The sequence below is a fragment of the Podarcis pityusensis genome (assembly GCF_964106645.2).
Source record: "Podarcis pityusensis genome assembly, chromosome: 4".
Taxonomy (NCBI): Eukaryota; Metazoa; Chordata; class Lepidosauria; order Squamata; family Lacertidae; genus Podarcis; species Podarcis pityusensis.
In genome coordinates this window covers 32,429,549-32,457,060 of record NC_138027.1, presented here as the reverse complement: position 1 = coordinate 32,457,060, position 27,512 = coordinate 32,429,549, and the positions used below count along the sequence as shown (strand labels likewise).

At 39.7% G+C, this 27,512-nt stretch overlaps 1 protein-coding gene and 2 long non-coding RNA genes across 21 annotated transcripts in view; 2 read left to right on the top strand and 1 right to left on the bottom strand.

Moving 5' to 3' along the window:
* LOC308476612 overlaps positions 1-9,809 on the top strand; it is a 61,912-nt gene extending 52,103 nt beyond the window's left edge. Inside the window, exon 3 of the long non-coding RNA XR_013985995.1 lies at positions 8,675-9,809. This is a non-coding gene — a long non-coding RNA (uncharacterized lncRNA). The remainder of the gene's footprint in view (positions 1-8,674) is intronic.
* Positions 1-27,512, bottom strand: part of ZBTB20 (zinc finger and BTB domain containing 20) — a 622,933-nt gene that overhangs the window by 31,425 nt on the left and 563,996 nt on the right. For all 18 annotated transcript variants that reach the window (XM_081004319.1, XM_081004316.1, XM_081004304.1 and 15 more), the window contains 2 exons: positions 25,800-25,894; positions 14,640-14,827 (listed from right to left, as the gene is read on the bottom strand). In XM_081004319.1, the coding sequence (XP_080860445.1) occupies positions 14,640-14,827; positions 25,800-25,864 (253 nt within the window). In that variant the 5' untranslated portion in view covers positions 25,865-25,894. The remainder of the gene's footprint in view (positions 1-14,639; positions 14,828-25,799; positions 25,895-27,512) is intronic.
* The window catches only part of LOC308476610, a 144,510-nt gene that overhangs the window by 77,664 nt on the left and 39,334 nt on the right, over positions 1-27,512 (top strand). The window lies entirely within an intron of this gene.

The window sequence follows — 27,512 nt, the reverse complement described above, 5'->3', positions numbered from 1 at the left end:
CTATGTCTGGAAGAAAATCTAGCAATATTGTTTAAGACATTGGTTATAGGTTTGCGTTTATTTTTATTTTTTACTACATTTGGATCTCACTCTTCAGGCAAAGCAGCTCCCAGAACTACTTACATACAAGGCAGTCCCTACCCTCAGGCTGACAATAAACAAACCCACAACATCCAAGGGAAAAGGGACAGGGAGGGAGCGGGTAAATCAAAACCAAAACTCGGGCACCAGTTCTTAAACAGTTGCTCCTATAATGACCTGCTGTTACAGTTCAGGCACAGGTGTCTGATGGAGCTGGCCTTCACACCAGAGCTGATGGAGTGAGCAAAGAGGCCTGATGGAGCCTGTCAAATATGATGATGGGACTGATGGGAGCTGTAGTCCAGATGAAACATCTGGAGGGCACCTGGTTGGCAAATGCTACTGTATGCAACTGCTGTGCCTGAAACCCACCATGATGAAGCTGGCACCCACATTATCATCTGTGAGGAGGTGGGGTAAAATGTACTTAACTGCCAGGGGAAGGGAAGGGCATCTAACGACACAGCTGTTGGCCAGCCCAGCCTCAAATTAAGAGACCAAAACTGAGGGCTTTCCCAAAGCCTAGGACAAGATGGTGCCCTCCCATGACTTGGACAGAAACTGGCTGGAATGGCAGCTGAATCAGATTTCCACAAAGGTAAAGCGACAACATCTTCCACTCTCCCTAAGGGGAGCAGACTAGCTCTGCTCTCAAACACTTTCTCTCCTCCCATCCCCACTCCAGCATCTGCCACATGAGGCTGTTGGGTAACAGTAGAGCCGGCTCTGCAGAAAACCTCTGAATCCTCACAGTGTCTCACTGCCCCCACCGCCAAGTGGGTTACACTATCGAGAACCACCAGGACCTCATAGGAAATGTTACAGTTCCTTTAAGTCTGGGAGCCACTTCACACTTCATGTAGCAATTGTTTTTAGTTCACCAGTGTTACCCCAGTGTTTTCAACATAACCTATGTTAATTTCCACCCACCTCCATTCATTGCCTGCCGGGATAAGAACTACAGTTGCATTTGATTACTGTGCCCTTTCTGAATGCACCTTTATTCAGAACCTGCAATTAAAACGTTAAGTGTGAAAGGCAAAATTGTTCTGGAATAAGGGGTCTAGAGAATTTAAAACCCCACCCACTTACGTTTCATAAGCAAATTCTCTATGTGTAAAGCAAACACCTTCTCCCAAGTCCCCAGATATGTTCAATATATTCATAACCAGACAACAGATGATAGTATGTATGCAAGTCACAACTCCTGAAATATAGGGTCTAATTACATCTGAAACATAAATATGCCTATTAAACCCTCAACATTATTTCCTTCAAAGAATAAAATCCACTTCAGAGGGGCAGAGTGGAGAAGGGAGAGGATATTTAAACCCTTCCCTGCCCATTTCAAGCTGCTAACCTAAGCAACTTTGCTTCCAGAAGTGAGGATTTGAATCCATGTTTGCAAAGGACAGGGATTAATACCACGTCTCCACCCCCAATTGCCCTCTTGCAAGAGGAAAAAGAGGAAGAAAAGGGATTAATTTGTAAATAGTAAAAAAAAGCAAGACTGTTGGAGAGAAAAAATATCCCCTGAAGAAAAGGGGTTCCTAAAGGAAGACCAGATTTTGCAACCACTTTTGGTCTAGCAAAACAGCTGGCTTCCATTCATTACTGTTGCATGGTGGCAATTACCTCCAACTGTACCCTCATCAGCTGAAATTTACCATGTCATAGAGAATTGTTTAAGAAATCATTCTCCAGTACATGAGAAATATACATGATGACATGGATCTAATGTCTCACCAGGTGTGGTACATTCAGAAGAAAGGGTTGCCATCTGAAAATGACTGGTAAAAGCCATCTTGTCAAAAATGAGTGTGAAAAATAGGCTTAAATAGTCCAGTTCAATGATAAGCAGGGGCCTTCAAGCCTTTTGGGCTTAATCCTGTCTCAGAGTGGCCTTACTTTTGACATGTACTAAATCAAACACTTCATTATTCACCAATTTCGGTATCAGGAATGGGGCGGAATGAAAAGACACTTTTACAAAAACAAAGCCAAAGGTAAAGAAGTGCATCGCAGGCTACTAAGAACATTCATTTAAAAATGGCATCCAAATAAATAATCCATACATCTGAAATATTCTTTAACTGATAAATATACAAATCAATTCACTCACTCACCTAATTGTCACTGCATAGAATATTCAGATCAAAGAAGAAGAAAGGACTCCTGTCTCATTCTGTTCCCAGACCTGCCACTTTCTTTAAAGTTAATACAGTGGGAAATGTCTCTGTGAGTTGAAGCAGCCTTTGTTAACTGACCCTCTTTTGCCCAGTGAATATCAACATAGAAATCCCAATGGACTCTGCTTGAGAAACTACTGTATAAGAGTTTGTTCCTTTTTGTGAAAGCAGGTTGATTCAGAAATGGCACACAAATGAAAGGGTGTGAAAATGCGAAGGCTATTCTTACCCGAGCCAGCAATGAATGGTCATATAGCCTGGAGGGAGGGGTGATATAACACAGATTGTGCCCATGTGTCATACTTTCAGAATGCTGACAGGGGCTGACAAGGGGATTTTATCCTGTGGGCAAGGGTCTGGAAAATGTTTTTGTTATCCCTTTAAAACTTACTAATAGTCAGGAATATGCATGTACCATTCTGTTTGGAATGAAACATCAGATTATGTCAGATCCTTTATGCTAACACAACCACTTTAAAAGAAGAGGAAGGTACTGAATTCTGAATGGTGGAACTGTTAATTGTAGTGTTTGAGTGTGCATGAAATGTTACTTGGAGCTGCACAGAGCCTAGTAATTATGATTTACAAGGGTGGCTAAGGCTGTAGATTCAGATAGAATACTAGATTTCAGTTAATTGGACTTAAACCTAACTTATTTCCATAATGGGCTGTGCTTATATTAAAAGAATGCATACAGTTGCAAACCAAAGTAGTATAATTCTAGTAAAATTCTGACTAATTATTAGACTAAACCCCAATAACCAAAGAGAATTCAGAAATTTTCATATTCCAAAATATTCTTGTTAAGGTAGCTTTAAAATATGCAGGAAAAGTAAAATCTGATTATTAAAAAATTCTAGAGCTCAGTTGTAAGCATAATGTAAATGAAAGATGATTAACAGTGTCAGTTTTGAAAAGAAACTTAATCAGAACTCCTCCTTGTAAAATGATTTCAGATCTTATTGCACTATTGCCAATAATCCATTAACAATTCCAAAGAAATTATTTATCTGTGTTAAAGCCAATTCCTTAATCTAATATTCTTTCAAGTAACACATTCAATGAATTAAGATACTGTTTATTTTACGTGGTAGTTAATCTGTTGATGGATTATAAGCAATAAAGTTAGCTAAAGGAAAATTCAAAACACCTGGTTTTTTTCAATGTGTACATAAAAATGGCCACCTGATGGCAGCATTTCTCAAGAAAAGAAAGCTGATGAATGTTACTATCTAGTTTGAGCTCTGAGCAGTTTCGATCTGGGAAGAAGGTGCAAATGTAGGACTGCAACTGTTTTCTGACTGCTTTTAACAGCCAGCCAACAAGCAAAAATTCAGCAGTCAGAACTTCCTACAAGTAGAAATCTATTTTTGTCCAATAAATTTCTGTCCAGTAAATGCCACCTGTTCTGTATTCATTAAAGGAATATCCATTGCAGTAAACAAACAAACAAAACCCCAACACTATAGTCCCTTGATATGCTTGGCTTCACAGCTATATAAAACACATGCAAGTTATAGGATCAGATTAGCTGCCTCTGCCTCTGTATTAAAGCAAGAACTGCATTTGTATGTGTGCGCAGTGGAAGTGCCTGATCACCTCATCTGTCTCCTGAGAAATCTCTATGTGGGACAAGAAGCCACAGTTAAAACTGGGAAATTGGGAAAAATTGGGAAAGGAGTACGACAAGGCTGTATATTGTCTCCCTGCCTATTTAACTTATATGCGGAATTCATCATGCGAAAGGCTGGGCTGGATGAATCCCAAGCAGGAATTAAGATTGCCGGAAGAAATATCAACAACCTCAGATATGCAGATGACACAACTTTGTGAGGAGGAATTAAAGAACCTTTTAATGAGGGTGAAAGAGGAGAGTGCAAAATATGGTTTGAAGCTCAACATCAAAAAAACAAAAATCATGGCCACTGGTCCCATCACCTCCTGGCAAATAGAAGGGGAAGAAATGGAGGCAGTGAGAGATTTTACTTTCTTGGGCTCCATGATCACTGCAGATGGTGACAGTAGTCACAAAATTAAAAGACAAACCTAGACAGCATCTTAAAAAGCAGAGACATCACCTTGCCGACAAAGGTCCGTATAGTTAAAGCTATGGTTTTCCCAGTAGTGATGTATGGAAGTGAGAGCTGGACCATAAAGAAGGCTGATCGCCGAAGAATTGATGCTTTTGAATTATGGTGCTGGAGGAGACTCTTGAGAGTCTCATGGACTGCAAGAAGATCAAACGTATTCATTCTTAAGGAAATCAGCCCTGTGTGCTCACTGGAAGGACAGATCGTGAAGCTGAGGCTCCAGTACTTTGGCCACCTCATGAGAAGAGAAGACACCCTGGAAAAGACCCTGATGTTGGGAAAGATGGAGGGCACAAGGAGAAGGGGACGACAGAGGACGAGAAGGTTGGATAGTGTTCTCGAAGCTAACAGCATGAGTTTGACCAAACAGCGGGAAGCAGTGGAAGACAGGAGTGCCTGGTGTGCTCTGGTCCATGGGGTCACGAAGAGTCGGACACGACTAAACAATAACAACAACACAGTGGAAAGTGCACAGATTCTTCATATTTAATCTGATTGTGCAGGGTTCCCAACTGCATGGAAGTTTAACATGTGTACCAATATGCATGCATAGAAAGCCCTATTTTCACTATCTTTATTTAGCAGGGATAAGAAAATCTCTACGTGCAATTGACCATGTTACATTTCGCCTTTCATATTCTTAAATAGATTCAGGAAACAATCTAAAAATTGAACAGATATTTATTTTTCTCTTCAATTCCAAACTTCAATCCAATCTATACCTTGCTTTATATATTGTCTATTGTCCTCTCCTGACTACATTAAATAGGCACTTGCTCGTAGCTGAAAACTACCCAGGCTAAAAGGTTGATATGATCTCTATTTATTTATTTATTCCTGTCCTTTTATAAGCAACACACAGAGTCTGAGTCAGAAGGGATGAAAGAGAATTTCCTAAAAGCATGAGTTCATGACAACACACACACACACACACACACACACACAGAGAGAGAGAGAGAGAGAGAGAGAGATATGCACCTCAGAAGTGTGCAGAGCTACTACTGAGCTTGTCAGTGATGTAGTTTACCTAAATTTATTTATTACTTATTCCATTTTTACCCTAGTTTTCCACTCAATGATTCTATTATGTATTCATTCATTAATAAAAGTATTTAGATCCCACCATCTCATAAAATATTGGGACAGTACACAATTGGGACATGTATCCAATAAAATGCAAAACACTATTTAAAACAGTACAGAACAACATTTAAAATGACAGACTAATCAATAACATTTTAAGCAACTGCATAAGTCTGTCAGCCTGAAAGTCAAAAGCTAGGATGCTTGCCAAATGTCTGCTGGAAGAGCGTTCCACAGCATGGGATCAGTGACACTAAATGTCCAACTTCTAGAGGAGGCCAGTTGGGCCTCTGTAACATGGGGGAAATTGGCTCATGGCAAGAAAAACATCAGAAAATAATGCAACCATTTAGGTGCTCTTGCAGAGGCTGAGGCACTATTCATATGATCTAGCCATAAACATGCAGTCACTGAGATTATGTAATTCAACATCAACTTCACTGGAATGGTCGTACCTGATTATCATCTTCCAAAGCAACTACTCTATTCCCAATTTAAGAAAGGAAAGTGTAATGCTGGTGGGCAACAAAAGAGGTTTAAAGACGCTCTCAAAGCAAATATAAAATAATGTAGTATAAACACCGGCCTGCAAGTGCTCCAGTTAGAGAACAGCCTTCACCAAAGGCATCATGGACGAACTCAGGACGAAAGGGAGAAACAAGCTAAGAGGGAGGCACGTTTGGCAAGTCCTCAACATGATCAACTCCCACCTGGAAACCTATGTCCCCACTGTAGAATGATGTGCGGATCCAGAATTGTCCTCCACAGTAACTTATGGACCCATTGTTAAAACCACATTCATATCAGCTACGAGTGATCGCCAAAGAAGAAGAAATTGTTGCTGCTTGATAAAGTGTCACCATGATTGTGCATAGGAACACGGGAAGCTCCCTTATACCAAGTCAAATCACTGGTTCATCTTAGCCAGTAATGTTGTAGGTTTGGTAGTGGTCAGTCTATATAATGTCCTGAGTCGCTTCCAGTTCTTCGAGTCTGGTATCCTGTGAGGTGACAATCTAAGAAGGAGAGTTTGCCGAACTAGTCAGACAATTTTCTTGGTGAGACCATGGCCTTAGCTGGCCATTTAAATGTCCTCATCAGCATCCCAAAAGAACGGGCTAGGTTGCAAGAGGTACAACTAAGTGATGGTGAGGAAAAGGAAGGAAATGGGTGTGCCTCCCCCTCCCCCACCTAGCTTCCAGAGAGAGAGAACAATAGGAGTGTAGTCAGTGTGAGCTGAGTTAGAAGCAGGCTGGAAAGCTGGAGACACAGAGACATGCTTGTTCTTTGCTGGATCAAAACTTGTGATGATTGAAGAAGCAAGATCTGTTAGTGTCAATGCTGTGAGCCTGTCTATCTTATGCCAGGTTTTATGTATGTTGAAATAAAACCATATATCCTAAAGATACCAGTGTCTCTGCTGGCCTTCATTCCAAGGCACCGGGGAAGGCAGCTGCTCAGGTGCCTGGGGCAGAGCGCCCAGGAGTGGAGCAAGCCACCCATAGGGGCGAGGGCGGGGCCTCCAGTCTGCCTGCCTCCTCCCACTACCGCCCTACAGCTGTGGGAGAGGCAGCGGGTCAACCGTTTGCGCAGCGCAGAGCCTGCGCGCACCCAAGCCACCGCGTCTCTCCCAGGAGAGACGAGTGGCTAGGGCGCGTGGCAGGCCCTGCGGTGAGTGCTGCCCAGCATTTTGTCACCCCCATCAATGGTGACACCCGGGGCGGCCCACACCTACTGCACCCCCTTCCTCCACCCCTGTTCCAAGGTAACTGAACCGGGTAAGTGCCTGGAAACCCTGGATTCTCTCACTTCTCAGAGACTGGGGTGATGTGTAACAATAATGTGTACACGTACTGACAGCAGCTCTTTGGGGTTTCCCATTCCCAGCCCTGTGTGGAGATGATGGGAATTGAACTTGTGGCTTTCTGCATGCCAAGCAGATACTATACTGCTGACCGTACCATGATGAATCCTATGTGGAGCAACTTGCTCATACAAATAGCAGGTAGGCAAAGTGGTTAAAAGCATTATTAAAGAAAAAATGGTGCTAAAGAACAGCCAGCATGTGTTCTGCAAAGATAAGTTCACAAATGTTAAAAAGAGTTTTTTGAGCATGCTCATAGAGTGATCTGGTACACACCGCATACTTAAAACTTTCAAAAATCTTTTCACAAAGTCATTCATTCATCACAGACTCTGGAGTAAACTTAACAGACATGGAATCAGAATATATATTGTCATTAAAGTTAAAGAACAAGAAGCAGAGAGTAGGAATAAAAGGGTAGTCTTCACAATGGAAGAAAGTAAAAAGTAAAATCCCCCAAGGATTTGTATTGGGACTGGTTTTCTTTTTTAAAAAACTTCTACACAAATGATCTGAAGTTAGGGTGAGCACTGAGGTGGCTAAATTTTCAGATGATACTAAATTATCCAGAGTAGTAAAAATTCAAGAGTACTGGAACAACCCTTCTATAAAGAAAGGTTAGAATGCTTGGGGCTTTTTCATTTCAGAAAAAAAAGACAACTTGGGGGGGAACATGAACAAGATTTATAAAATTATGCATGGCGTAGAGAAAGTGGATAGACAATTCTCTTTCTTTTCCTCCTTTATTATTATTAATTGTTTTTCAAAGCTATCTATGCTAGTGGCGATGACCAAACTGTATGACATAATACAGGAAACAAGTCACCCAATGAAACTAATTGGTAGGAGATTCAGGACAAAGGGAAATACTTCAGACAGCACAAAACTAATTTATGGACTAATGGGGGGAAAGTCTGCAAACTGTAACTTGTCATGAATGTACCAGCCCCAAACACAGTGGTTGTCCAATGTGTTGAAGCACTTGCATGGGTGTATGTTGCTAGTTTTTGTAGATCAGCCCATAACCAATCTTGAAACTGTTGTAAACCACCTTAAGACTTTCAGTGGAAGGTGGTATAAATAAAATTAACAATTTAGTTGTGACAGGAAAGGAGTTTCTATTATGATGACTTGAAATGCAATGAGCTAAAACTGGTAACGCTATCAGAGTGATGTCATTAAATGGCTGTTGAATGTAACGTATCATTTCCCTTGTAATCTAACAACAAAAATTATTCAGCAATAGATGCAAAGGAAGGGGATTCATATGTTGCTGTTACAGTCGTTTGTTATTTGGCCAGAGATCCTTATCCAAAGTAACACTTCTGAAAAAAGTCAACTGCACAAACAGGTTCATTGGTTTTCAGCAGCTGCATGATGTTGAGGTGCCGCCAGAAGAAGAAGAAGAAGAAGAAGAAGAAGAAGAGGAGGAGGAGGAGGAAACTGGCTGCCATGGAATGTTGATGGTAGTTGAGTGTCAGTTTGGAACAAAAAGGAAGGAGGGACTTGGTCTACCAAAGCCCTTGACATTGACAATGTTCTGGAGCGGTTGGGAGACATGAAGTTAAAAACAAAATAAACACTTCTCTTTCTTGAGCTACAGAGAGATGTTACAGGAGGGGGACACCTTTGTAATTTTTCATTTTCCAGAAACTTTATCTAGTGCTGGACAGGGCTCAGGTTCAGAGCTGGCAGCTACTCCAAACATGAATCCTTCAGTGCTATATAACACAAAAGGGAAAGGTTTTAGGAGGGTGGGGAAAATGTTGCCTCCCCAACCCTTGTGAGTCTCAACTAATGTTGATGCTGCAGACTATCTGGAACTGTAAATAGATATTAGGACCCAAGAATACAGCAAAACATTTGGTTGTGGGTTTCCACTTTTATGCATATATTAGCATTTCTATTATAAAAAGGCTTTCCAAAATGTTAACACCACACTGTTCCAGTCATATTTTCAGTGCTTAAAAATGTCAAAATATCCACTAAGAAAGTACTTTTAAATTTATATTATAATCCTCTTGTGGGCTATGAAGTAGAAACATTGCACTATATACTGTAAAAGGAGGGAAGGTATACTGCATATTCCCACCAGGTCTAGATAATTCAAAACACAAATATTGAGCCTAGACTTCTTGTTTTTACCTTTATAAGTGACTCCTTAAAAGAAGTACGACATCTACTGAAAACATATCTCAATCAGCAACAATAATTAGGTCCCTGCTGGAGACTATATACAGAATCCCAGAACAAAAAGATAATTGTATTCTAGGTTTCATAAAATGCACTGCAAAAATACAGCGATCTTGGATAAAAGTAGCAAGCCGATACGAATTCTTCATGCCACTACTGAAAATCACATGAATCTTGAAATCCATAATAAAAATTGTGCCAAACTAAGTACTTTCTCTTTGGTGAGTTACTGAAAATTTACAAGAATAGGTGCATTGTTGGTTTCAAAGAAAGGTATTATTGATATGATACCGTTCATCAAAAGAAATATGCAGGTGAGGCTTTCAATCATGTGGTGCCCTTAATATGTGAAAGAACTTCAACTACAGATTTTTTTTTTAATCCTTACAATATCCCTGTATGATATGGCAGTATCGTTAGCCCCTTAGAGCCTGTTACAAACAAGTGCACATTGTAAGTTTGGCTGGCTAGGCGTTTTATAAAAGTTGTGTCATTTCCAAAACTGTCAGTCTTATGAGCAGTTGCTGGGGGGCATTTATGGGGTGAGAGCCCAGTAAAAACCTTTCCCAGGGTTCAGCATTCTCAGCATTACATAATAAGGTACTTGGATGAAACAAGCTGTATCTGTTGGGGAACCATGTACATAATTATTTTGGATTATTATTACAGATGGGAGGCTAAGACTAATGGACCACCTTGCCTAAAGAGTTTGTGGCTGAGATGGTATTTGAGAAGTAGCTAAGAATCTCAACAGTGTGTGCCTATAGTTCCACAGGACTTGACCACATGAACACCTGGAACATGTGGAAGAATGAGAACCCATTTCCACTTCCAAAGCAAATTCCATGATTAACTGAGGATTGGTTTATAGTAGGTGGTTTATCTCACGGCAGCTGATATATAAAGGGACATACAAGTCCCTATCCTTTCTTCAAAGGAATGTACACTCTGGTCCCTGCCATCAGCCCGAGGTCTAAAAAGACTGAATTCTTTCCTCCAAGAAAAAAACATCACAGCTCTCTGTTTTGAATAGTTAAAAAATTATTCTGGTTTAGGAATGGTTCTGTGTTGCTCTTTTAGTCTAAAATGTTTGGATTTTGGTTTAAGAAACACTGCTAAATATACTGATCGTAAGTCACCTTGGGAAAGCTTTTATGCTGAAAGGCAGCCTATAAGTTGTCACATAGAGGAGGGAGAAAGGTTGTTTTCTGCTGCTCCAGAGAAGCGGACACGGAGCAATGGATCCAAACTACAAGAAAGAAGATTCCACCTAAACCTTAGGAAGAACTTCCTGACAGTAAGAGCTGTTCGACAGTGGAATTTGCTGCCAATGAGTGTGGTGGAGTCTCCTTCTTTGGAGGTCTTTAAGCAAAGGCTTGACAACCATATATCAGGAGTGCTCTGATGGTGTTTCCTGCTTGGCAGGGGGTTGGACTCGATGGCCCTTGTGGTCTCTTCCAACTCTATGATTCTATGATTCTAAGTTGTTAAAGCAAACAAAGATTGGATTTGCAGTTGATTCGTAGAATTTAGAGCGGCAAAAGCAGCAACGCACACTGGACTCAAACACTATTGTGCCTCATAAAGAACTGTGGCCATCTGATGTGAGGCAATAAAAGAAAATCACACTGCTATGGCTCATTCCATCCCCAGACTTTATGCCAAGCCACTTTTGTGCTTCCTCACTTGTTTTGTAAACAAATATTGGGATGATACCTCAAGTCTCACTAACTAATTAACTTTCTCATTTCTGTGAAAAGGTTAAACAGATTGTTTGCTGGAAAATAAAACATATAGCGTGCCTTAATTCCACACTTGCTCATTTTTTATTTTTCCTCTTAGAGACGACTGTAAGCCAATTTTGTGTTGGTCATAAAATGTGAACAGATTTGAGTGTGGGCACTGCTTCCTAAAAATGTTAGAATGTATGAAAGAAGAAAGGGTAAATGGTAGCTAAAGTGATTTCAGTTAACAATAATACCAATAACATGGCTAACTTCCAGCCTTTGTGCTTAGACAGGTTGTTGTTTTCTAACTTAAAAAAGAAATGGATAACCTTACTTTTATTGCAATGACCTGATTTTTTTTTATTGGCCTCCACAAAGTCTGGTTGGCTTTGGAAGCTGGCTTCTTCCTTTTTTCCTGCTTGTAAATTTTCATTTTAAAACCACATCAGAAGAAGGAAACTATGACATCCCCAAATCATTAGTGAAACTGAGATTTTTACATATGTCCAATTCATCTAAAGGGCTTTTTTTGCTGGAATTCTTGTAAAGCTTCAGTATATTAAACAGCTGACCAGAAATGTCAGACTTTTTGCAACTGGTTAGAGCTACACGGTAATTTCAAATTCAATATAAAATAAAAAGAGAATCATTAAATAAAAGTAAAGAGCTTGTGTTGAAGTCATTGAATTAAACATACAATGGACCTAAAGACTTGCAACAGGTCCATCATATTTAGTTTGGGGAATTCTGAACTATATTCTGTTTAGTTCAAATCTAAGAATGGCAAAATAATCATTCTGTCACAGTGCAGTTTCAGGTGGGCACCATCAGTTTTGAAAAATCCAGTGGCGCTAATTTTTAACTTAAGAATGCCACTGAAATTGCAATTGTTTTCTTTTTTCTTTTTTGTAGGTTCAATCCATGTCAACGATGTTGATAATGCTATATAACTGCATTATCTAGCAGTGCAGAAGTTGCGGGTTGTCTGAGAAGCTGTGGTGGAATGTTCTTGAATATGTTTTAGAACTATATTTGATGCAGAATCCTTCACTGCACCTCACCGCAAAGTTCCTTGAGCATTTCATTTGCACATCATAGCAGTGATAACCAGCCAGAGATGCTTTGAGTGGAATCCTTAGAGAAGGGGGAGCCAGAATGGTGTCCTGCAGATGCTGCTAGTATGCAACTCTCATCATGAGAGGAATCTGAATGGTTGGCCACCCCACCCTAGAGTGACCACATTTGGGAGGGATGCATACAGTACAGAGGATTCTTCCATTTCAAATCTGTAGTCCTTTCCACCTACATAGTCTTCCACATGTATCTATCAATATTATCTAGCATACACAGGTTACAGCGGAGGAGGAAAGGGCAATTATTGCTCTCAAATCAGCATGACAATGACCTGTGTCTTGTAAGTGAGAACTCTTGAAAATAATGATACTTAACGGCAAATCTTAATTTTAATGGCATTCTTCTCCTATAAGGCTAAGATGCATCAGGGGATGTGATTCAGAAGAGCATCTGGTCTCACCAAAATAAAAATATAATTTTTATACCCAGATGATCATTTGGCCATGGGGAAAGAGCTGGAGTTTGGGATTCAGATGGGTGCCTGATAAGCATAATGTTTGAGGTTTGGATGGGGATCTGATTGGCATGCTGCTTGTGCCAAATGAACAGGGTGAATTTTGGGGGAAGAAGAAGAAGAAGAAGAAGAAGAAGAAGAAGAAGAAGAAGAAGAAGAAGAAGAAGAATTAGAATTTATTATTTCTACCCTGCCCATCTGGCTGGGTTTCCCCAGCCACTCTGGGTGGCTTTCAACAGAACATTAAAAACAAAATATAACTTCAAACATTAAAAACTTCCCTAAACAGGACTGCCTTCAGATGTCTTGGATGGATGGGTATTTGGCCTTGCTTAAAGGAGAAGGGTGATTTCAGGGGCTAGTATGGAGTTTAGACTGATGTCTGGTCTTATGTAATAGAGTGGTACCTCGGTTTTCGAATGTGTCTGTTGATGAACATTTCGGTTTTCGAACGCCGTAAACCCGTAAGTAAATGCTTTAGGTTTTGAATATGCCTCAGAAGTCGAACACGCCACGTGGATTCCGCTGAGTGCAAGATCCTGAGGCCTAGCTGTCAGCTATTGGGTTTTCGAACGTTTCAGAACTCGATCTTCTGGAACGGATTACATTTGAAAACCAAGGTACCACTATATAGCTATCCTACATAGTGCGTAAGAAAATGATATTTTTTCTGGGTGGCAAAATTATGGTTTTCCATTGTTCAAAAGAGTGGAGTAAATCTTAGTGTATGAATAGGAAATCCAGTTTTGGACAAAGGATTGGAGTGACATCTTTAGCTCAGATGAGGTTTGGAAGTAAGTCTCACTTTGCTCAGTGAGCTTTACTCCCAAGCAGATGTGCACTGGACTGCAACTTTATGAAATAATCTTTTTCTGAAATAAACAGTTAATGTATTGAGTATGCTATACTGTAGCAGCAGCACTGATTATAAGAATGCTGCTAGCTGTTTTGAATTGATTAGGAAGAAATGGGATGTACCATCACTACCACCACAGATAGATAGATAATGTAGATATGTAGGGCCATTATGAAATGTCTTTGTTCTTTTCTGCCAAAATGATTCCATAAAGTAGGGACTGTGCAAAGTGTTGTGAGGCAATTCCTGACTGGGTTAGGCTACTGGCAGCACTGAGGTCTGCTATCTGCACTGGATCTTTATACTCTTCTAAGGCCCAGTGTGTGATCTGGATCTACAAAGTCCTTAGTGTATGAAAGTCAACAGTGTTTAGGTACTGTCTCCTTCATGATCTGCAAAATCAGAAAGTTTTTGAGTTTTCTACATGTTTGTAAAGTTAGGGAAGTTCCACAACTATGGAACAGCCAGTGAGAAGTAATATGACTCAAATAATAATAATAAAAGGCTTCAGCCTATCTTTGCTAAACAGTGTTTTGTATGTTTTTATTATATACCATTTTACAATGAGTAGCCACTTCTTAGGGTTTTCATCTTTTTTTTAATGTATTTGTTGCACTGGTGTTTTTAGATTTATTATTTTATGTTTAAATCACCTTAGAAACAGTGGTTTAGAAGGCAATTAATAAATTAAGTCTAATAATAACAATAATATTCAGCACTTGCTCCTGAGTTTTCCATATAGCTAAACAAATGAATAATATGGTCTGGATATGAATGAAAATGAATTCATTAAAAGTTACTTCCTACAGATCAGAGTCTGTCTTTATGAATAATTCATATGTCCTGAAAAATCCAATAATCTGAGTGAGGAGGTCTTTGTTTTGACAGTATGGGTTGATGCTAGGAAACCCGGGAGAACATGTTTCAGTATATACACCGATACCCCACAACTGCAGTATTGTACTCACAATCAGGTGACCCTGTGTGTGCGTGCAGGTTTCTTGCTGAATGTGATGAATGGATGAGAGCTGGGCTCAAAGATGGGACAGTTTCAAAGTTCAGGCAGGGAAGGCCTGACTTGGCGCTGTATGCACCCGTCTGCGTAATCTCATTCTCCTCAGGCTCTTTCTGTTTTTCAGCTGTCTTGGGTTTCTTCCTGAAAACAAACAAAGAGACCTTTGAAGGAACTTGTTGCATATGCAGGAAACAGCATTTTTAGAATTGTTAAGAGAAAGCTCTTTTTTGTGGCTAACTTATACGGAGGAATCCTCTTCTGAATACTTCTTATTTGGAAAGGTGCCAGTTCTCGTATTTACTCAGATACAATGATCAATGTATCATATTAAAAACATGCCATTCAAAAACATGCAATAGTATTTTTGAGGAGTTCACAGAAGGACAAACCTGATCCACTGGTTTAGGTTATTCAGATACTACTGAAAACCAGTGGCTAAAAAAATAACATCCTATTATTATTATTATTATTATTATTAATCACAGCATGGCAATAGCCACAATAGTTATTATTACCAACCAAAATGTCTCAAAATAGTGAGCATGATTTTATGTATGCCAGAAATCTTCATTAAACTGATCACACCTAGATGAAGATGTATAGGAGCAAAAGCCACATGTTGTAACATAGGCAACAAACATGTAGTTTAGTTATTTTTACTAGCGGAGAGCAGGGCTGGGGGAAATATGGTCCTGGGGGTGAAGAGAGTTGGAGTCAAATAACATTGGGAGGGTAACAGGTTCCCCACCACAGTTAGAGCTCATTGCACTGTCACACACGCATCCTATCATTTCTCAAATGACAAAAACTTTGCCAAAGATGCAGTCAAGGCCATCACTGAGCTTCTTGGTTGGAATTCGGATTTAGATTACCTTCCATTCACTTTGAATTTTAGATAAAATTATTTCCCTGCAAGTGATTTCTAAAGTGTAGCATAATTCTTTATATTTTAAAAAATAAATTATGCTGAAGCAGAAGGTGCTTGATACCAAGATCAACCAGTAAAATGGCATCTCTGCTTTATGTTTCACTCTCAAGTCTGCTCATGGGACACTCTGAAACCTGCTCAGAGAACTTGCTAGTCCCTGCCTTTCTTAAAGCTGTTAAGAAAAAAAACCCACTTGCTTCCACTCAGGAACTGGCCACACTGGGAATCAAATGGGCCATAAAAGGTGAAATAGTAAACAGCAGCTATTCCAGGAGAAAATAGAATAAGTATGGACCCAGAGTATAAAGGCACAGTGGTGTAAAGGATGAAAGATTCTTGCACCTTTAATAGTTGCATAAAGGGAAGAATATTAGCAGGTGCAGTTTTTCTCACTCCTACATAAGTAGTGCCTGCCAAAGGTTCCACTTCACACAATCTTGAAAAGCACAGAAGCTCTATCTACTTTTGCATATGATATTGCAAATTGCAAAGCCATTGCACATTGGTGTAACAAAAAATGCTAGTTCATACTACACAGTGGTACATGAAGTAAGGGTCTGAAGCCAATCCTCTGTTCAGTTGCTAAAATTGCTTCTTATTGCACACTATTTGCCATGCTTATGTAAGGAAGCAGACATAGAGAGCCCAAGTAGTTTCCATGGCAATCCACATAGTATGATGCTACACTTGAGAACTGGGATGAAGAAGGTTATTCCAGTACAGCACAATATAACCTTGCATTTTAGTGGTCTGCATTGATGTATTTCCAATGCAATCAATTAAAACAACACTCCTTTCAAGATATATGACTATATTTTAAAAACAGACACAATAAAGAACATTCTTACTAATAAATATGAAATTTATAGTCAATAGGAGCTTTGCCAATTAATTCAGTGGGTAGTTCATTGCACTGATAATTCTTTAAGGAAAAATGGACAATTTTTTTCCTACAAACTCCACATTTACATTAGTGGAAATGTGATACTGTACCATTCTCTCATTACAGTGGTACCTTGGGTTACATATGCTTCAGGTTAACTTCAGGTTACAGATTCTGCTAACCCAGAAATATTACCTCAGGTTAATAATTTTGCTTCAGGATGAGAACAGAAATCGTGCAGCAGTGGCGCAGTGGCAGCAGGAGGCCCCATTAGCCAAAGTGGTGCTTCAGATTAAGAACAGTTTCAGGTTAAGAACGGACCTCTGGAACGAATTAAGTACTTAACCCAAGGTACCACTGTATTATTTTTTAAACATCAGAGTAAATACCACTGCTAGAATTGTACTTCATTAACAATTGGTGCAACAGCGTGGTTCTTACAACTACTATCCACCCTCCAATAACAGCTTGGAGGGAAAAATATTATGCATATTCTATTACTATAATCAATCTAATTAGTCCAAAGCAATTACTGCTACTACTATTATTAACTGATTGCACCTCTGAAGAACAGTTCATATTATCTTTGTTCTGCAGTAGGAAACAAAGCCAGCTGGACACTACGGGTTGGTTCAGACCTAATGGGAAAGCATGGCTTCCCTGCTATGTGAACAAGCCTACATGAACCTCAAGTTTGCACACTTCTCTCTCCCCTCTCCTTGTGTGACCGCAAAGAGGAGATTTGAATTTTAAGCTCCCATTTCTAAACACACCACAGCTTCCTCTTATGTCTGAACTCACTTCAGCTTGTTTAAACTGTGGTTTCTGAACTGCCTGGATATGAAACTATGGTTTTATCCTGGCTTGTTTCAAGAAACCACGGCTCCCTTAGTTGAGATTGTTACGCAGCACACTTTTGAGGTGAATCTGTGAGCATGGGAAAGGTGACCATCGGTTTATTTATTTATTGCTTTGACACTAGTACATTTTTTACTACCACCACCAGGTCATTGGAGCAAGTGGAATGGAGTGAATTTTAATAACATATTTTCACAGATGCGATGGTGAATGTGGCTTGCTTAAAAGTGGACATTAGGGACTGAAATAAGTTGGTGCCTACTGATTTGAAATTGGTGTGGCATCCACTTTAATTTAGAGAACTAGGCAGCTGTGGTCACACTTATTTTAGTCAGTAACAGTTTTCATGAAGACAATATTTAGGTTGAAAAATGGCTGTCATAATCATTTAGGGAATATAGATTCTTTGAACTTATTAGCTAAACGGGACAGACGTTTATTATCAATATATTCTTAGGGTAGTAAATAATAATAATAATTAACAGTAACTTTTCAAGACTGAGGATGCAAACAAAAAACCCCTTTGTGTTGGCCTGTAAAAAAAACCAAAAACTTTCTGAATAAATCTGTGGAACTTAGCAGGTGAATACTCTTGGGCACGGGTACATCTTACCAGTTTGTGTGCTTCCTTAAGAAATAAAGCACCAGCTGTTTTCACTGTTGAATAGTTATTGATTTTCATATGAAGCCCCAGCCACACCTGCTACTCCACCCCCAACAGAAGTGGGTCATCTAGCTAGGGTCACTTTAAGAAAGTCCCCGTGCTTCTAATGGAAGTGACAAGACTGATTTAAAGCACTTTGTTGCAGAAATCAGGAACTGAAAAGGGAAGCAGAAGAAGCCTTTAAAAACCTTTATGAGTCTTCTCCTTTAAGATCAGAACAAGATTGAGTACTTAAAAGGTAAGGGGAAGTCTACACTAGCCATACTGGCTTGGATTGATGGAATCTAACACCAGCAGGAGGGCCAAATGTTCCTCACTGCCAAGTAGCCTGGTGGAGAAGGAATGAATCCCTCCATCCATTATCTGCCAGCATGCTTAGTTTCCCATGGACCTTTTTTTCCTCAGCAGCTGCTCAGATATACAATGGGTTTGTGGAAAAGGGATGGAACAATTTATCCCTACTCAGTCAAGTTTGCCTTTCTCAGTGTTGAGCATGGAAACCAGCAAGCAGGCAGAGAAGAGACAGCAATCCACCCCTTTTCCACCAATGCACGCACTCAGTAATTCTACGAACTCTCAGTGGAATTCCTTGTCACCTATGGCACCCAGGCAAGTATTCAAATAAATATGTGACGAAAGCCTTCCCCACTTCCAGTGCCATTTTGAAGTTGTTAAACATGCCATTTTAGCACGTTTTGTTTTAAAATCTGTTCTGTTTCAGAGTTGTGCCCTATCTTACTTTTTAGAACTGGGGTTCACATGTCCCAAAATATCAGGAAAAGCACCACACCATCTTTCTTTAAAAATACCCTGCTGTAAATTTATCCCTATCCTTATATCTGTAAAGCGGGGATGAAGATAAAATGCTCTGGATAAATGTTGATACTGCTTTAGCAAATATAAAAGCAAATTCTTTTATGTTTGCTTGGAAAGATCCAGAAAGTTTGAAGAGGACTATGGATAAGGCATCTTTTGAGGATGGGAACACTGAAGTAAAAATCAGAAATACAATGCCATATGATGGAAGGGTAGGTTTCAAAGACAAACGTTTCTGTGAAAACTAGTACTTTGTGCTTCCTGCACAGGATCAGGTTGTAGAAGAGATTAAAAGCAGAAAAGATACAGACTTGAGTTGGAATGATAAAAACAAGAAAATGAACTCAACAATAATGTTCAGTTTTAACAAAATGAGGAAAAAACCCACAATTTTCCAAGGGCTGAGAAAATAACAAACAACAATAAATGCTGGATAACAGAATATTTAAAAACATGGGTCCAGCTCAATTTTTTCTTTTGATTTACAGGTTGAATTGTTTTTCTTCAACAGCTAACACAAAATAATTTGACCAGAAATGTTAAGGGGCGAGAAACACACGCTGGTAATTGTGGCGAGATGGTAAAAGGCAGGTAAACCTATACAACTAGTAGATATTTGAGTTGTCTGCATATAAGAACATAGAACAAGCTTGCTGGATCAGGCCAATGGCCCATCGAGCCCAGCATCCTGTTCTCACAGTGGCTGACCAGACGCCGGTAGGAATCCTGCAAACTGTACAACAGCATTCTGTCCACCTGTGATTCCCAACAACTAGTATTCACAGCATTATGCCTCTGACAGTGACGGCAAAACATAGCCATTGTGGCTAGTAGCTGTTTATAGCCTTGTCCTCCACAAATTTGTCTACTCCTCTTTTAAAGCCATCACAGCCTCCCGTGGGAGCAAGTTCCATAGTTTAAGCGCTGTGTGAAGAAGTAAATAGCTAACACACATATGCACAAATATCATGACATATTTATTAGTGAAGTTACATAAAATTCAAATATGAGGGAATCTGGAATGAAAACCTTCATACAAAATCTGTAGTGCAAGGAGAAAAAAATTATAATCGGAAAAAGCACAGATTCATTAAAAACAAAGCCATTTATCTTAGAAAACGATTCTATTTTCTGCTTCCCCTTTCCCCTCATAAAACGTTTTCTCCCACAAAAGTGTGAGAAAAACAATTTTGTACTGTAAAGGATTCAGAAATGAAGAAATATTCAGGAAAGCACCTTATCGCACAATAGGGAGCAAAGCCACTTTTCTATTAATCAAGAACATTGTCTCTGGTTATATAAAGAAATTATATAAGCCTGGTATGTTTGAGAGAGCACAGCATGTGAAAGTTCTTGTGAAACCTTGGTGGCTGCCAATTGCAGCACTAAGCCTTCAGAGGGCAGCAGAGGACCAGCTAGAGCAAGGCTGCATTACAAACAGAGAGAACTTCCTTTAGAATCTTCCTCCTGGTCACCCTGCCAGAGGTTAGTCTGCTAAGCTCCCTTAAAAAAAAATAAAAAATGAATCTTTGCCCTAAGTGTTAAAATTATACAGCCCAATGAAGCTTCTGCTCAGCCGGAAAATGAAAGCTCAAGTAAAGCAAATTGGCAGAGCAAATAAATATTCCCTTCTTCTCCTTTCCTTTAAAAGCCATGGTAAAGAAAAGAGAAGGGACTGGGTAAACAGATGGAGTAAATAAGCATGTTGCTTGACTACATCAAAAGAAAACCTAGCATCCACACAGCCAAGAGGAATACCGGGCAAACACTGAGGTTTTTCATGCCAAGATTACCTGCAAACTGAAGTCACCAAGGCTTTGGTGTGTGTGTTAAAAAAGATTATTGCACTACTCTTGTGCATTGTTTTAATGTTTTTATCATATTGTATTGCATTATGAACATTGTAAATCACTTTGAGGCTTTAAAAAAAAGAATAAATTACTATACAAGTCTAAAACATATTTCTAGCTAGGTGGGATGCAAGTATAACAAAACAAAACAAAACAAAACAAAACAAAACAAAACAAAACAAAAAGCTTGTGTTACCTTGAAGACTAAGTGTGGCATTCAAGGTAGCACTAAATGGAGTATGCACATGGGGAACAAGGTCTGCTTATGCAGTGGGACTTTCACCCCTCTCCTCCTCCTGTGTGCCCTCCAGCATGGAGATCTGGGGGTCTCGCCAACACTCCACGTCAGATTAAGGGGAGCAGGGGAATCCCTTTGTGCGAGTTGACTTCATTCCACACACACAATAACTTAGTTGAATCCTGTCCTAACATGTTTATTGCAACGTCAATCTTGGTAGACTAAAAAAGGTAAAGGTAAAGGACCCCTGAAGTTAAGTCCAGTCGCAGATGACTCTGGGGTTGCGGCACTCATCTTGCTTTACTGGCCGAGGGAGCCGGTGTTTGTCCGTAGACAGTTTTTCCGGGTCATGTGGCCAGCATGACTAAGCCGCTTCTGGCGCAACGGAAAACCGAAACCAGAGTAGTGCCCAGAAACGCTGTTTACCTTCCTGCCAGAGCAGTACCTATTTATCTACTTGCACTTTTGGGTTTGCTTTTGAACTGCCAGGTTGGCAGGAGCAGGGACCGAGCATCAGGAGCTCACCCTGTTGCAGGGATTCAAACTGCTGACCTTCTGATCGGCAAGCCCAAGAGGCTCAGTGGTTTAGACCACAGCACTACCACTTAATCACATTGAATGAAGGCTATGCCAAGTTAAGTGCCATAAGACTTTAGCCTGCTTTGCTGCCACAGGCTAATGCAACGTCTGTTCTCTACTTCCAACTACCTATGCTCTGGAATTTTTCAATAAACAAGGTCCTATGTTAATCTGATGGAAATTTACATGCACTGGCTTAGTTTTCATTGGAGGGGTGCATGATATTATTTCCCCAAACCCTGAGCACCTACCCTACACCCTGCCCTGTCATGTATCTTGGCTGGATTTGACCCCATTCTAAAGTCTGGGCTGCCCCTGAGTTTCTGATTGTATACTTGCTCCTGAGTCCTATGATATGTTTGGTTATGGGAACTTGAAGAATTTTCCAATTTTCAATTTGAACTGAACTGATCTGAACCTCCTGGACCAATGCGTTGCTTGGAATGTAGCTATCATTTGGATTTTGCTCTTCTCTAAATGTTGTGATGCAATTCTTCGCTACCCTGGCAGTTTCGTCTGCCGTGTGGAACACCCTCCCATCAGATGTCAAGGAGAGAAACATCTGACTTTTTGAAGACATCTGAAGGCAGCCCAGTACAGGGAGGTTTTTAATGTTTGAGGGGTGTGTGTGTGTATATATATAGAGAGAGAGAGAGAGAGAGAGTTATTTTGAGATATCATAGGCCCAGAAATACATATTTAAATGTGAATCTTTGGGAAAGTTGCTTTACTGGCTAAGGGAGCCGATGTTTGTCCACAGACAGTTTTTCTGGGTCATGTGGCCAGCACGACTAAGCCGCTTCTGGCGAAACCAGAGCAGCGCACGGAAACACAGTTTACCTTCCCGCCGGAGCGGTACCTATTTATCTACTTGTACTTTGACGTGCTTTCGAACTAACACTGCTTTAAGATAGGCTTTTAGATTAAATCACTTCTGTGTTCCTGTGTTATGCACTGGGTTGTGTACAGAGTAGTGTTATGTGAACGTTCCAACAATGCGAGGATTTCTATTTGCTCAATGGACTCTTCTCCCTCTCCCCCCACCCTCCATATTTCCTATGGTTTTAGGAAGTGACGAGCACAGCGTTTTAGCTGCTCTATCTGAGTATTCCAGATACCAGTATTGGGCAGTTTTCTCTGCATTTTTTAAAAATTATCTTATTATTCTTTGTACACCACTTTCAGTAGCCTTTTACCCGTTTATAGGTACACACTTCAAATATTTGTAAAAATTGTTCTTAAATTTGCTAATCATCATTTAACCAAACAGTATATATTTAGCACTTTGAAATATTCCTAGTTAAAACAATCTGTTGAGCTTTTCCTCAGTTGCTGTTGCTCTTCTTACAAAATCCCATAAAATGTCAATAGTTTTCAATTAAAAATGATGCCTTCTGTTTTTTTATTCTTCTTCTATATATGTACCATATTCTCTTACAACTAATCAAGGATTGCAGTGAGTTGTGGTTTAGTTGGCATATGTTTCAGAGAGAGAAAGGAGCACATTTTGGGGCATTGTCAACTCCATGCTTTTAAATGTTCTATTATCTCCGTTTTTATTGAAGATTTTTGCTTTTAACTATCACCCTATACTCATTTTCAAGCATTATGACAGGGTTGCACTTTGTGATTCCAAACAAGGAAAGGCACAAAACTTAGTACTTGAAATAGAATTCAGCATCCTGTAAATCTTTCTCAACAAAAGGATAATTTTATAGCCCAGAGTTTCTCAACTTTTAAAAACTCATGCCTCCTTTCAGCCAACATAAAAATCTCATACCTCCTTCAAACCAGACTTCCCTAACAATGTTATTGAAATATTGTGACTTAATTATTATTATAATATTTTACATACATTGTGCATATTTTTAGAAACACTTACGCCCCTCTTGAAATATTTGTATGTCCCCCCCTCGGGGGGGGGGTTGCCTCACCAGTTGAGAAACACTGTTCTAGTCCTTATGGCTGTAACATGTTGATAATGTTTGGTATATCCCCAAAGCCAGAGGGGATCAGGATCTACAAGGTCAAGAGGCCAACCCTTAGTACCCAAAACAGTTCCTTGCTGCTTCCTATGACTAGCAGAATTGAAATGAATTATGCTAAAACAGCAAATATTGCAAATCTGCTTCATTTGATATATAATATATTGGCAGAAAATGTGTATGTGTGTGTGTTTGTGTTTAGTTCAGCATTCAGACAACCCTGATGACTTCCCTCCTTAGTGGGTGATGTTGGGTTACTTTTCTCTAAATATATAACCATATAGTGCTAACAAAAATTAAAGCATCCAACTCTGGTTTCCAACAGACATGCAAATTTTATTTGATCAGCTGCTAAAATATCCCATCTGTCTGATACAACATGAATGTGTTTTTAAAATGTGCTTCTAAAACAAAGACTTGATTCTGAACATGGATCAGAATGTTTACTCCTGGACATTCTTAACAGCTTGACACTATATAGTGTAAATTCTGAATTTACTTTTGAAGATTAGATAAAGTCTGACTCTAAACCTCCGCTGAGCAGAAATTAATGGGTAAGTCAAGCCAAGTATTGCAGCTCCATTTTGACATACATTCCCAATTATTTCAAAATGTAACCCTTCATAGATGAGAGAAAAGACAACTCTGACTGTGAGTTCCCTCCAGATAGGTAATACTTAACTCAGAGACACCACAAACTCAGCAAAGACCAGACACTTCTCCATGGCAACCTGACCAAACAAGTATAAAGATCAAGCCTGAACAGGGACCAAAGAGTTGTTCAGACTAGCATCTTATAACTACTGTAGGAATCAAGCTCTTTTGACGGCGGCAGCAAAATTAAGAGAAGCCAGGCAAAAAGGACTTTCAGTCAGTACATTAAAGCAGCGATTCATAGTATGCAAACCACTGCTGGTATGCACTTTGACCACAGCAAAAACAATAGAGGAAAATACCAGAGGCCATTTCTGGGTCAAACAGGGACAAATGATGAATTAGAACTCCATGCTTTCTCCACCCTGATGTGGCATGGAGGTGAAGGGGAAAGGGAATTGTTGCCAGGTAGTAGGTAGGCATTGCTATGCTTGTACACGTTCCATGTCTCTGAGGCTTTTAGCAATCAAGTGGAGACACTATTATTCAGAACAGATATAAATCCCCCTTCCCTTCATCCCATACAATTACACTGGTGTTTTAAATCAGAAACCTCCCAAGCATTCTCCTATGTGGCATTGCTGAAAAAATGTAGTGGTCCACAAGGAACAAGCAAACAGGAAACGTTCTTAATAAAAGAAAGTTTAAGTAGCAGTGTATTTGAGGAAAAGGCAAGGAGATCTTTTCAGTATCAGATGAAATGAAGTGTAAATCAAGAGTATAGAGGTCCAAAACACTAGAACTCGTGGACATCCAATGAAGTTGAATGTTAGACGATTCAGAACAGATTTTTTAAAAAAGTACTTATTCACGTAGCACATAATTAAATTATGGAATTTGCTCCGACAGGAGGCAATGATGGCAAGCACCTTGGATGGCTTTAAAAGAGGACTGGACATAGAGGAGGCAGCTATCAATGGCTACTAGCCATGATGGCTATACTCTGCTTCCATAGTAGTAGTAGTAATAGTAGTAGTAGTAGTAGTAGTAGTAATAATAATAATAATAATAATAATTTATTTATACCCCGCCCACCTGGCTGGGTTGCCCCAGACACTCTGGGCGGCTTCCAATAGAAACCAAAAAACAGAATAAAACTTCAAACATTAAAAACTTCCCTAAACAGGGCTGCCTTCAGATGTCTGAAGGTGGTCTGCTTCTGAATACCGGTTGCTGGAAACCACAGGAGGGCAGAGTGCTAGTGCCATGGGGCTTTCCCCACTCTTGCCTTCCATATTGGCTCTGGAGGCAGGCGGAGGGGAGATCATTCCATCTGGTAAGCAGAAATGTTTTTGCTGATGGAACAATCATAATAGCTTGAACTTTGAATTCCTCCGAAGTGTGTTAACCTACTCTTTTCTTTTTAATCAGCACATGTTCATGACTGCTTCTAATGATTGAACACGGAATGCATCTATGAACAGTCTTAAGAACCTTACTCAATTTGCCTACAGCAAACAGAAATCTGAAAAACTCCCTCCATAGGAAGAATAAAAACTGGAAACCAAAAATGCAACACTACTGCAGCTTTTATATATATATATGTATACCTACTCAAATTCCCCCAATAATTGGGGGGAAGTATATGATAGCTTGTAATTCTCTGCAAAATTCATTTTTTGCTCAACATTTTTACGTAGGATGCATAGTTAACTTACAGTGGTTTCTTGATGGTATCACTCTTCAGGTAAATCACTCCAAGTTTTAGACCTAGCGCAGACATTCATTGGGGCAGAGAAAAGCTGTGCCTGTACTGGAAAGAAACAAAATGAAGTATAAGTGAGTTATTTGTAAATGATCTGGAATCAGGGTAAACAGTTTGTAAATCATACTAAATTATTCTAGATACAAGTGAGTCATAACACTACTGGTAATAATTCTGGGATAGAAAAAGAAGTAGTCATTCTTCAGCCAATGCACAATTAACTTAAGGAATACATTACAACAAGTGGTGACCAGTGTTGGTTAGATAACCTTACAACAACTGGACATATTCATGGTATCCATAGCTATTTATCATGGTGGTGATATACTTCTAAATGCCATAATGTGAGCAAACAAAAAAGGATGGGCATTCTTAAGAAGCCTTGTTTGGAAATTTCTAAGGAACAATTGGCTAGTCACTGTTGGAGATGGACTGCTGGCCAAGATGAACTTTGCACTGAGATTCAGCAAAGTAATTCTCAGGTTTCTAATTGGATTGTGCAGAATCCAAATATATCCAAGTTCTAATGCTCTTCCCTGTGCATTGAATATTAGCTTACGGAGGTTGGTGGGAATCTTAGTTAGATTTGGATGTACAGTGCAGGCAAAGCATAACAGAAACTGTGAATGCCAATCTTTTCCTTATTTACAATGTCCCTTTAGAAAGGTATTGTCTCTGGTCACAACGTAACAGACCCCATTAGGAAACTACTGAATCTGATCGAACACAGCAAGGCAACTAAACTCCCACTTACAATTATGTCCCTAGACATCTTCAAAGCTTTTGATTGCCTTGAATGGAAATACCTATCAGCAGTATTAACTAACATGAAATTTGGTCCCATCTTCTTACAAATCCTCAAACAAATCTACTCCCATGCCTCAGCAAAATGCAGGACTGACAGTATGGACTCTAATTCCATAGCAATCCAAAGAGGCACAAAACAAGGATGCCCACTGTCTCCCTTTCTATTCATTCTGGCTCTGGAACCTCTAGCAGTCCAAATCTGAGCAACCACAGACATCAAGGGAGTGGAAATAAAAGGCAGAACCTATAAACTAGGGCTCTTTGCAGACGACCTGATGGTCACAACACCAGATCCCACAAACACAGCAACCACCCTAACCAAAGAACTCAACACATTTGCAATGGTATTGGGCCTACAAGTAAATTGTGCAAAATCTGAGGCTATGTGTTTCACTCCCCCATTTAACTAGGAATTTGCCAACATCACTAAGATAAAACTGCCGCACCAAGTACAGATACCTAGGGGTATAAATAACCAGAAACCTCAACAAACTATATCTCCACAATTACAACCCCTCACCAAAATGCTGGAGAGGATGCACCTCCACAGCCACATACCTCCACATGTGGGGGGAATGTCCCAAAATCCAACTCTTCTAGACATCAGTCATACAAGAAATAAGCAAAATAACTAAACAACTATTAGAAGTCACCCCAAAACTGGCCCTACTGAACATCTTCCAAAATAATAATGCCCACTCACATTATAAAGAGCTCATAACCTATCTACTCTCAGCAGCCAGAAACATCATAGCCAGACACTGGAGAGACCTGTCAAGGGTAAACATGGACCAATGGTATCAAATAGCAATAGTAATAGTAATAATAATAATAATAATAATAATAATAATAATAATAA